Consider the following 11681-nt stretch of genomic DNA (forward strand, 5'->3'; position numbering starts at 1 on the left):
TGAGGAGGAGCAGGAGGAACTGATGATCCCAACCATGCGACAGGCGGCATGGTTTTGTTCCCTCGTGAATCGTGCGGCTCTCTCCGTCAACAACGCCCTCTGTGTCGCCAACCTCTCTGACTCGAACGCGAACTCCTCAAACGCGATGGGGAGCAATGTACAATTTTGCGGCGCCGTCAGTGGGCGTCGGTCTCCGCGGAGGTGTATGATGAGCGGACTGCATCGTGGAGCACCTCGTCGTCATTGTAGGCGGGCAACACCTGCTCCGGTGCAGCTCTAGACGACCTGGAACCATAGTGGCTCGACGCGGCCTGCGCCACCTTCTTCATGGCACAACGATACGTGCACCCCTCGATCTCCGGCTGCCCCAGCCATAGGCTCAACGGTGTCGGCACGAGCACCCAGCGAAGCTCAGGAGGAGCTGGCGGTGTCGGGTGCTGCTGGTCGCCCTGCCGCCTCATTGGGGAAGGCAGGGACTGCATAGAGCGACCGCGGGGCGCCGCTGAGTTGCAGCTGCAGACCCTGGCCACTAGCGGCGTGGTGAGCAATGTGGAGCGTGAGCTCCTCCTCGTCCGAGGCGAAGGAGCTTGAGAGTCGGCAACCAACTTAGCTCAGTAGATCTCATCGGAAGCAATATCAGATCCGCTTCCGGCCATGACGGAGAGTGTGGGAGAGATTGGGAAGAGAAAGTATGAGACGGGAGTGGAGCGGAGAGGTTGAGAGGACTCGAGTGAGTGGGGTTTGGGCCACGTTTGCGGTGGCCGGTTAGATGGCTTTTTTCGATCTGGTCAGTGAGACAGTGTCTGGCAGGCCGCCCGGATGGTAGGGACGGCTACGGATGCCTGGTTGTAGATGCGAAAATCGGCATGCGAAAATCATGCATGCACACACCCGTGCATGCTTAAAACATTTCCTGACGCTCGATCACTCATGGGCAGCTTGGCGCCCACCATCTGCTACCAAACAACTAACGATTCCGTCTCTGCTTCCCGCTAAAAATATTATCACTTTCCACGTGGTCGCCGAAAACCGTTACATATGGGTCCCTGCCCCCTACGTACGTAGACCCCCCACACACACACAATTCACTTTCGTCTCTCTCCGCTCCTGCGCTTCCACACAATTCGCGCGCGCCTCCGCTCTCCTCCCGCCATCGCTCCGGCGAGGAGTGAGGGCGGGCGCGACGACCCAGGCGGCGGCGGTTGTGATGGAGGAAGCGGAAAGAGGCGGCTGGGCGGTGCCGCTCGCCGTGCCGGAGCTCATCGCTGGCGGGGTCGCCGGTGGCGTTGCCAAGTGCGCCGTCGCGCCGCTCGAGCGCGTCAAGATCCTCCTACAGGCACGTATTGCCAATCCTCTATCTCCACCGCAATCCACCCTGGGCCGTTCCTGATTACTACGTTCTCAGAGGATGGGAAGCGTCGTCAGTAACTTTTGATTGCTGAACTAGTGCTTGATCGCAAACCCTATTTATATGCTTAAGCTCCTAACAGTAATTTTGGGTGTATAATGATGAGATAAGCCAGCCAATATCAATTATTGAAATGAAAAAACTTTGTAAGGAAGAGGTCTCTGGGAGTACTAATATTTTCTTTCTTCTGGGAGGCGAATACTCACCGAGTTCCTGACATTTTTGCTTGTACACAACCACCTCCCTGCAACTTTGCATCGTAGTTGTCTAACCCTCATGCAGTTAAAAATTTCTGTTGCTGCTTTCAGACTAGTAGGGCGGAATTCCGTGGGTCTGGATTGGTTGGATCGTTTCGGACAATCTATCGGACAGAAGGTCCCTTCGGGTTTTACAGGTTTGTCACTTCTGAGTATACTAGTGAGTTGAACATGCTTTGCACGTGGGTTGTGAGATGTCGTTACAACACAATGTTGACAAGTACTCTAAGAAAACACAATTTTGACAAACAACTGACACTTACATATTATGTGCATAAAGTTCAAGATACAAATTTCTTACTAATGATAGCTAAATTTGTTGAGAAAGGAAAGCCTTTGCTGCATAGTGCTCCAGGACATGTATATAACACATTGTATGTATGAACCTTAAGGATTATTTTGTTGGTATGAATATGCAAAGATAGTGTTGCGATATTTGGTTGAAATTGTCTTAAAAGATATATGTACTTTGAGAAATTGTTGATCAGAAGTCTTCTGCCTTGAGTAAAAGTTGACATGTAATCTCATAAATAGATACACTTTTATTCAAGCAGAAACTCTAATGAGGCAAGATCATGCATGAAAGATTCTAGAATAAATGAGAAGTGTGTAAAGATAGTATATGTGAAAATTACAAGGTTGTACCAAGTTTTGAAGTATTAGAAACTTCTAGATAGTACACATGGCAGAATCTGATGTAATGGATAGGAAATCGAATGGTCAGCAACAATCGGATTTGCCGCCTATTGATCGTCGGATTGAGTTCATCCAACGATCCATATTCAAACTTATTCACACACTATATAATGGTATAGATATAGGTATAGATACGTAACAAATGTAGTCTAGCAGTACATACTTGTATAGTGAAAACGTAAGCTGACTTTTGAATTTCTTTTCTTAAGGGGCAATGGTGCCAGCGTTGCTAGGATTGTTCCTTATGCAGCTTTGCATTACATGGCATACGAAGAGTATCACCGATGGATCATTCTTGGTTTTCCTAATGTTCAACAAGGGCCTGTTCTTGATCTAGTGGCTGGATCAATAGCTGGGGGAACAGCAGTCGTGTCCACATATCCGCTTGATCTGGTTCGCACGAAGTTGGCTTATCAGGTTAGCTATTTAGTTCTTGTATCCTTAACTGCAGAGGAAAACACTACTTGTCCAGTATGGTTCTAAAAGTTAGCTTTTGATGTATCACATCAACTTGCTCTCTGAAATAATATAACAGCAACGATTTTTGGTGATACTGATGTCTGATGCTGCTGTGTTTGAGTCGACTTGTCTAGCTACTAGTTTGCTGTTAGTCTTATATGAGTATTGACTCGTTTCGTTCAGTTTGTCGTACTGTACCTGTTCAATTCAGCACTAACGGATTAATACTCAGCTGCAGGTCAAAGGTGCAGTGAACCTCAGTTTAAGAGAATCTAAGCCCTCCGAACAGGTTTACAAAGGGATCCTTGATTGTTTGAAAATAATATACAGGCAAAATGGCTTGAAAGGCCTATACCGTGGCATGGGTATACTAATTTTTGATTTCAATATTTTGCTCAAGGCCAAGATTCTATTATTGGGACAAAAGTCTTTGTTGTTATTGCCAAGATTGAATTATGTTGCTATATTAACTGACTTATTGGTCTCCAGCTCCATCATTATATGGAATCTTTCCTTATTCCGGTCTTAAATTCTATTTCTATGAGAAGATGAAGACTCATGTTCCTGAAGAGCACAGAAGAGATATTATACCAAAACTTGCTTGTGGGTCAGTTGCTGGTTTGTTAGGACAGACAATAACGTATCCCCTTGATGTTGTTAGGCGGCAAATGCAGGTATAATTACATTCATTGTTTGTGGTTGTTAAACATCTTGGTTGTTCTAAAGAAGATTTTGATGCATCGATTTCAGGTTCAGGCGCTCTCATCGTCCAACCTCGTGAAGGGGAAAGAAACATTTGGAAGCCTTGCTATGATAGTGAAACTGTTGGAATTTTGCTAGTAGGCCTTTGGCCCAAAGCCCAACTAAAATTCTGAAGTTCTCTTGGCCCATTCATGCACACATGTGAGTGGAGTGAGTGAGGCTAAAGTTTAGTCCCACATTGGAAGTTGAGAGAGAGTTGCACCTCTTTATAAGGTGAGCTCTTCTACCACTTGTATGAGCATGAGAAGAGGAGACCTACACGCGCGCTCCTCCTCCTCCTCGCGCGCCGCGCCGCGGGTTGCGGGATTGAGCCGAGCCTTGTCTATATTTTTGTCGGACGTGGGGTTTACTCCCATGACCTACCCGGCCCGCAATATATAGTCAGGGCAGACGTCTACCCTAGCCGCCGCTTCGTATGGTTTCTCATCACCGTTCCAGATCATTGCGCCGCCAAGCTAGTCTTCTCCATCCCTCCTTCCGGCGTGCACCGCGAGAAGGGACAGCAGGCCTCCGGTACCCTGCCTCTCGTGATCCTGTACGGGAGAGGGGCAATCAGGTTTTTGGGGAGCGCACTTGCGCGACTGCTGGCAGCGACGACTTCGCGAACGACGACTTCTTCCCCGACCTCGGCAACCTCATCCTCGACGACATGGGCGACAACATCAACGCTGGCGGTGCTGCACCCGCTGCACCGTATGTGATTCTATCCTTCCTGTTCGAGATCGTGGTAGAATTCATGTTTCTAGTATGTGCCCTAGATGTGATATGTTCATCTGCTATGCTAGTTCGCATGATTAGTTTAATCTCTGCTGCTGTGCTCATGATTTATATTCTGTTTATTCGGATTAAATCTCGTAGTAATTTGCTCATATTTCCTTCAATCCAAAAACCTAAATATAGGCAATTTACTCCGAGTGGTTTTGTTGCGCATCTGAAACCGCCTGCCTTTAAGGGGGCGCAATATAAGAGGTGGCGCACGAGAGCAGTCTACTGGTTTCAGACCATGGACTGCTATGATGCCACCAAGGGCAAGCCTGAGGACGATCTTAATCCATCACAGCTGGAAGCTTTTGAGAAGATCGATACCCTCTTTAAAGGCACTCTTCTGAGTGTTCTTAATGACTCCATTGTGGATTCGTATATGTCGTTTGACAACGGCAAGGACATGTGGGCTGCGCTCGAGGCAAAGTTTGGTGCCTCGGACGCCGGCAGCGAGTTGTACGTCATGGAGCAATTCTATGACTACAAGATGACTGATGAGCGCCCTATTGTACAGCAGGCTCATGAGATACAGTCGCTCGCAAAAGAACTTGAGTACTTCAAGTGTGTGTTACCGGACAAATTTGTTGCCGGAGGCATCATTGCCAAGCTTCCACCTTCGTGGAACAATTTTGCTACTTCCCTGAAACACAAGAGACAGGAGTTTTCCGTTGCGGATCTCATTGGTACTCTTGATGTTGAAGAGAAGGCGAGAGCAAAGGACACACGTGCTCGAGTTGCCGAGGGAGGTTCTAGTGCCCACATGGTACAGAAGAAGAACTCCCAGCCCAACAAGTACAAAAACAATAAGAACAAAACTCAGGGCAAAGGCAAGTTTGATACAAAGAACAAGCCATCACATTCTACCAACTTCAAGAAGAATTCTCATAAGAAGGGGAAGGGACTTTGCCATGTCTGCGGTGATCCTAATCACTGGGCTCCAAAGTGTCCTAACCGCTTTGAGGAGCGCGAACATGAGAAGAGCGGCAAATCCGCTAATGTTGTCATCGGTGATACTGATATGAAGGAATCAGGGTACGGTATTTTTCCTACCATCCTTTCAGTATTTCAATCCTCTGATTGGTTAATGACACCGGTGCCAATGTACATGTTTGTGCTAACGCCTCCATGTTTTCTTCTTACCAGGCAACAGGGACTTCACCCGTGCTGATGGGGAACGGGTCACATGCCATCGTTCGAGGTGTTGGTATGGTCGATCTGAAGTTTACTTCGGGGAAGACTGTGCGTCTGAAGAACGTTCATCATGTGCCGTCCATTAATAAAAATCTCGTTAGCGGTTCCCGTTTATGTCGAGATGGTTTTAAGTTGGTTTTCGAATCCAATAAAGTTGTAATTTCTAAGTGTGGACAATTTGTTGGAAAAGGCTATGAGTGCGGAGGCTTGTTCCGCCTATCTTTGTCAGATATTTGCACTAAAGTTATTAATAATGTTTGCCACAATAATGAGTCTGATATTTGGCATTCACGACTCTGTCATATTAACTTTGGTTGCATGACGCGGTTAGCCAATATGAATTTAATTCCAAAAATCTCTACTGTCAAAGGCTCCAAGTGCCAAGTATGTGTGCAAGCTAAGCAACCTCGCAAGTCCCATAAGACTGCAGAGGCAAGAGACTTGGCGTCACTAGATCTTATACATTCTGATCTTTGTGAGATGAATGGCGTGATGACAAAAGGTGGAAAGAGATACTTCATGACGTTGATTGATGACTCCACTAGATATTGTTATGTGTATCTTCTGAAATCAAAAGATGAGGCTTTGACTTTCTTTAAAAACTATAAATCTGAGGCAGAGAACCAACTTGATCGAAAAATTAAACGGCTTAGGTCCGATCGTGGTGGAGAGTATTTTTCCAATGAATTTGATCTGTTTTGTGTGGAACATGGTATAATCCATGAGAGGACGCCTCCCTACTCACCCCAGTCAAATGGGGTAGCCGAAAGAAAGAACCGAACTCTAACTGATATGGTTAACACCATGTTAGACACTTCGGGTCTATCCAAGGAATGGTGGGGGGAGGCGCTAATGACTGCATGTCATGTCCTAAACCGAGTTCCCACAAAGCATAAGACCATGACTCCATTTGAGCAATGGGTAAGGAAAAGGTTGAAACTCTCTTACCTACGTACTTGGGGTTGTTTGGCGAAAGTCAATATACCAATTCCCAAGAAGCGCAAGCTTGGACCAAAAACCGTGGATTGTGTTCTTCTGGGCTATGCTTTTCATGGCATCGGCTATAGATTTTTGATAATAAAATCTGAGGTATCCGACATGCATGTTGGTACGATTACGGAATCAAATGATGCAACTTTCTTTGAGGACATATTTCCTATGAAGGATATGTCGAGTTCATCAAATCAGGAGATACCTACTCCATCTAGTGAGGAATTCACTGTAATTCCTGAACCCACCATTGCGATGGAACACGTTGAGAATCCTGTTGAGGGTAACAATGGAACTCCTGTGAGGAGTAAGAGACAGAGGACTGCAAAGTCTTTTGGTGATGATTTCATTGTGTACCTCGTGGATGACACACCCAGGACTATTTCAGAAGCCTATGCATCTCCTGATGCTGACTACTGGAAGGAAGCTGTACGTAGCGAGATGGATTCCATCTTAGCTAACGGTACCTGGGAGATCACTGACCGTCCATATGGGTGCAAACCTGTAGGATGTAAGTGGGTGTTCAAGAAGAAGCTTAGACCTGATGGTACGATTGAAAAGTACAAGGCACGGCTTGTGGCCAAGGGTTATACCCAGAAAGAAGGTGAAGACTTCTTTGATACTTACTCACCCGTGGCTAGACTGACCACAATTCGGGTGCTACTATCACTGGCTGCCTCACATGGTCTTCTCGTTCATCAAATGGACGTTAAGACGGCTTTCCTTAATGGAGAGTTGAAGGAGGAAATTTACATGGATCAGCCAGATGGTTTTGTAGTACCTGGTCAGGAAGGAAAGGTGTGCAAGTTATTAAAGTCTTTATATGGCCTTAAACAAGCTCCTAAGGAGTGGCATGAGAAGTTCGAAAGAACATTAACTGCTGCCGGCTTTGTAGTAAACGATGGTGACAAGTGCGTGTACTATCGCTAAGGTGGGGGCGAAGGAGTTATTCTTTGTCTGTATGTCGATGACATATTGATCTTTGGAACCAAACTTGATTTAATCAAGGAGGTTAAGGATTTCTTATCTCGCTGTTTTGAGATGAAGGATCTAGGAGTAGCTGATGTTATCTTAAACATCAAGCTGTTGAGAGATGAGAATGGTGGGATCACACTGCTTCAGTCTCATTATGTGGAAAAGGTCTTGAGTCGTTTTGCGTATAGCGACTGCACGCCTTCTCCAACTCCATATGATGCTAGTGTGTTGCTTCGAAAGAATCGACGGATTGCTAGAGATCAACTGAGGTATTCTCAGATTATTGGCTCGCTTATGTATTTGGCGAGTGCCACGAGGCCTGACATCTCTTTTGCTGTGAGCAAGCTGAGTCGGTTTGTGTCAAAACTGGGAGATGATCATTGGCATGCGCTTGAGAGAGTTATGCGCTATTTGAAAGGCACCGCGAGCTATGGGATTCACTACACCGGGTATCCAAGGGTACTGGAGGGTTATAGTGACTCAAACTGGATATCTGATGCTGATGAGATTAAGGCCACAAGTGGTTATGTTTTTACACTTGGTGGTGGCGCTGTTTCCTGGAAGTCTTGCAAGCAGACCATCTTAACGAGGTCAACTATGGAAGCAGAACTCACAGCATTAGACACTGCCACTGTTGAAGCAGAGTGGCTTCGTGAACTCTTGATGGACTTACCTATGGTTGAAAAACCAATACCCCCTATCCTGATGAACTGTGATAATCAAACTGTGATCGTCAAGATAAACAGTTCTAAGGACAATATGAAGTCCTCAAGGCATGTGAAGAGGAGACTAAAATCTGTCAGAAAATTGAGGAACTCCGGAGTTATTACGTTGGATTATATCCAAACATCGAAAAACTTGGCAGATCCCTTCACAAAGGGTCTATCACGTAATGTGATAGATAATGCATCGATGGAGATGGGTTTGAGACCCACCGCATGAGTTGTCCATAGTGGTAACCCACTCTATGTGATCGGAGATCCCGTGAAGTAGAAGTGGGAGACAAGTTGTTGGTCAGCTGGGAGGAGAGTATCCCTATATTAATTATCCCACTCCGTAAAGATGTAATACTCTCCTGATCTGCATGGCAGGTTGATAATTATCTTAATGTGTTCCAAGTGGCTTATTCGGGTAAGCAGAGATGTTGTCCTGCAGAACATCTTCTGAGGAACACACCTATATGAATTTGACTGTCAACGTCGCAGTCTGTGAGAATTGGGTGTTCTCTAATAAATTCATGAAAGGCCCTGGAGTATGACGTATATGCTCCACCCGCAGGGAAGCCTTGCGGCAGCCCAGTATCGGTCAAGAATTTGTGTGAAACTAGTTTCACAGAAAACTTGTAGTTCAAGGCATAGTCCACTATTCAAGTTGTGATCTAGTGTAGCATAAATTTCTAAGTGGAAGTTCAACTTCACAGTCTCCACTAAGCACCGATATATAAAACAATGGTTTGGAACTAAATGATGAGATGTGCCAATGAGACTTTGTGGGGGATTGTTGGAATTTTGCTAGTAGGCCTTTGGCCCAAAGCCCAACTAAAATTCTGAAATTCTCTTGGCCCGTTCATGCACACATGTGAGTGGAGTGAGTGAGGGTATAGTTTAGTCCCACATTGGAAGTTGAGAGAGAGTTGCACCTCTTTATAAGGTGAGCTCTTCTACCACTTGTATGAGCATGAGAAGAGGAGACCTACACGCGCGCTCCTCCTCCTCGCTCACCTCGCCATGCCACGCCTCGTCACGACGCGCCGCGGGTTGCGGGATTGAGCCGAGCCGAGGACAGAGCTATGCATGTTGTCTATCCTAGTCAGGGCAGACATCTACCCTAGCCGCCGCTTCGTATGGTTTCTCATCACCGTTCCAGATCATTGCGCCGCCAAGCTAGTCTTCTCCATCCCTCCTTCTGGCGTGCACCGCGAGAAGGGACAGCAGGCCTCCGGAACCCCGCCTCTCGTGATCCTGTACGGGAGAGGGGCGATCAGGTTTTTTGGGAGCGCACTCGCGCGACTGCTGGCAGCGACGACTTCGCGAACGACGACTTCTTCCCCGACCTCGGCAACCTCATCCTCGACGACATGGCCGACAACATCAACGCTGGCGGTGCTGCACCCGCTGCACCGTATGTGATTCTATCCTTCCTGTTCGAGATCGTGGTAGAATTCATGTTTCTAGTATGTGCCCTAGATGTGATATGTTCATCTGCTATGCTAGTTCGCATGATTAGTTTAATCTCTGCTGCTGTGGTCATGATTTATATTCTGTTTATTCGGATTAAATCTCGTAGTAATTTGCTCATATTTCCTTCAGAAACATCAAGGTTGGAAGCAACTGTTTTCAGGACTATCTATCAACTATTTGAAGGTGAGACACTTATAACACTAATTAGTAGTCATTAAAATGCCATGCTCTTTCCTGATGACCAATGTAGACATATGCGGCTAGAACACTGCAATTCCCATTTGTCGTCAATGATACTAATTATTAAAAATTAAAAAATACTAGCCTATAACTTCTTGAGTGTACTGTCATTCCAAATCTCCACAATCCTTTGTTCATTTTGCACTTATGCTGTTAAGTCAATTTAATAATCCACTATCTCAGATTTTCTTGGTTTGGAATATTTCATACGATTGTTGTTCCATCTATGTGATGATGTGATCACGCTTTAAGAAGTTCTAAATCGGAATATTCAGTGTCATGCTTAACAACTACCGATGGATACAGTTACGCACATTGCATGGGTAACATGCTTCTTCTTTTAGGTATAGTTTGTGTCCATGGTAAAAGCATAAATTTTCTTAATTTCCCCATTTTTACAGGTTGTCCCATCGGCAGCCCTAGGGCTTACTGTGTACGATTCCATGAGGGATTGGCTTAATGTTCCATCTAGAGAGCAAGTGCCTGTGGTTGTCCCTGTGTTATCAGAAGACGGAAGTGATGCTGCCCCTGTTTACTCCAGTTAGAACAAGTTACCATTTCTGGTGGTTCAACTTCTTCACTGCCTTAGTTAATATTCATAAGCATGTAGCATTGTATTCTTTCTTGGAGTGGTAACCCCAAAATTCTTACACTTGTCTAGAATAATACAAATATTAGTTCGACCTTCAATAAGCCCATAAGCAGCGCAGCTGCAGATGCCAAACCTAGGCTTGTATCAAGAGAAGTAGAAGTAGGAGTAGAATTCCACCCCGATCCTGTCAAAGAAAGGTAGATTTCCTTCCTGTCAAAAAGAACAAGTATAATTCGTTGCAAATTACTGATTCTTGTGGAAATTCACATTGTATAGATTCGGTATATATGATCGGATAGCTTGTACCAACACGCACTGGTGCAGAGACGTGCTCTACAAATGGTTTAAACCCCCTTTACTCGACGGAGTTTTAAACTGTTGCCTTGCCTATGTGTGCGATAGGGGGGTGGGGGGTCCTTTCCACTAGGGATGAAAATGAAGTAGAAAATTTCTGCTTTTTTGGAGGAAAAATGAAAACGGAGAGGAAATATGAAAACGAAAACGGAAATTTGCAAAATGGAAATGGAAATGAAACTTTTTATGCGGAAACGGAAACAGAAACGCAACGGTTTTTTCCGGTGGAACAGACGGGGAAACGAAACTTTCCGTTTCCGAGAATATGGAATTTCTGTTTTTATTATAGGCATATGGCTGCTTTGTAGCCAGCCGCCAAACAACACATGATGACACAATGAGCATAACAGATCATTTGAAATCGAACTTCCACTATGACACATGTACTCAACTAGACCATATACACAATTATCCAGTACTATTACAATACTACACTAGGTTGCTACCATAATCATATTATTTTGTAGCCGTGTTACCAATTCATTAAGTTTGTTTGTTTTTGTGTGTATTCTCTATGCTAAGGGGCTTTTAACTTCCGCTCAACACCCACTTCTGTTTCCATGTCCGCTCTATATTTGCTCCGTGTCTGTTTTTGATGGTATCTATTTTCGTATTCATTTCCGGGGTTTCTGTATTCATTTCCTCTTCTGCAAAAAAATACGAAAACAAATGTGGTAGCACTTAGTTCCGTTCGTTTCCGCTCTGTTTTCACACCTACTTCCCACACGACCCAGAAACCTACGGCGATAGGTCCTCCCGTCACACATGTAGGGCACAACGAGATCGTGTGTGATCGGCCTAGCCATCGGAGACAA

General features: G+C 45.4%; 1 protein-coding gene across 1 annotated transcript; it reads left to right on the forward strand.

Moving 5' to 3' along the window:
* The first annotated feature begins 1090 nt into the window (after positions 1-1090).
* LOC123154033 (mitochondrial carrier protein CoAc2-like) lies at positions 1091-10465 on the forward strand. The gene is made up of 8 exons (XM_044572843.1): positions 1091-1336; positions 1717-1802; positions 2571-2778; positions 3059-3185; positions 3310-3494; positions 3571-3636; positions 9810-9863; positions 10322-10465. The coding sequence occupies exons 1-8, from the start codon at positions 1208-1210 to the stop codon at positions 10463-10465; spliced, it is 999 nt and encodes a 332-aa protein (XP_044428778.1). The 5' UTR covers positions 1091-1207.
* The last annotated feature ends 1216 nt before the right edge of the window (positions 10466-11681 follow it).

This window comes from Triticum aestivum, chromosome 7A, assembly GCF_018294505.1.
Source record: "Triticum aestivum cultivar Chinese Spring chromosome 7A, IWGSC CS RefSeq v2.1, whole genome shotgun sequence".
NCBI lineage: Eukaryota > Viridiplantae > Streptophyta > Magnoliopsida > Poales > Poaceae > Triticum > Triticum aestivum.

What these genes read in the sequence shown, in the direction of transcription:
- LOC123154033 (XM_044572843.1), top strand. Translation starts at nt 1,208, where the DNA reads ATGGAGGAAGCGGAAAGAGGCGGCTGGGCGGTGCCGCTCGCCGTGCCG. An exon ending in AGGCCTATACCGTGGCATGG is followed by an intron (nt 3,186 to 3,309) that starts GTATACTAATTT and finishes ATTGGTCTCCAG; the next exon opens with CTCCATCATTATATGGAATC. An exon ending in TTGGAAGCCTTGCTATGATA is followed by an intron (nt 3,637 to 9,809) that starts GTGAAACTGTTG and finishes TATTTCCTTCAG; the next exon opens with AAACATCAAGGTTGGAAGCA.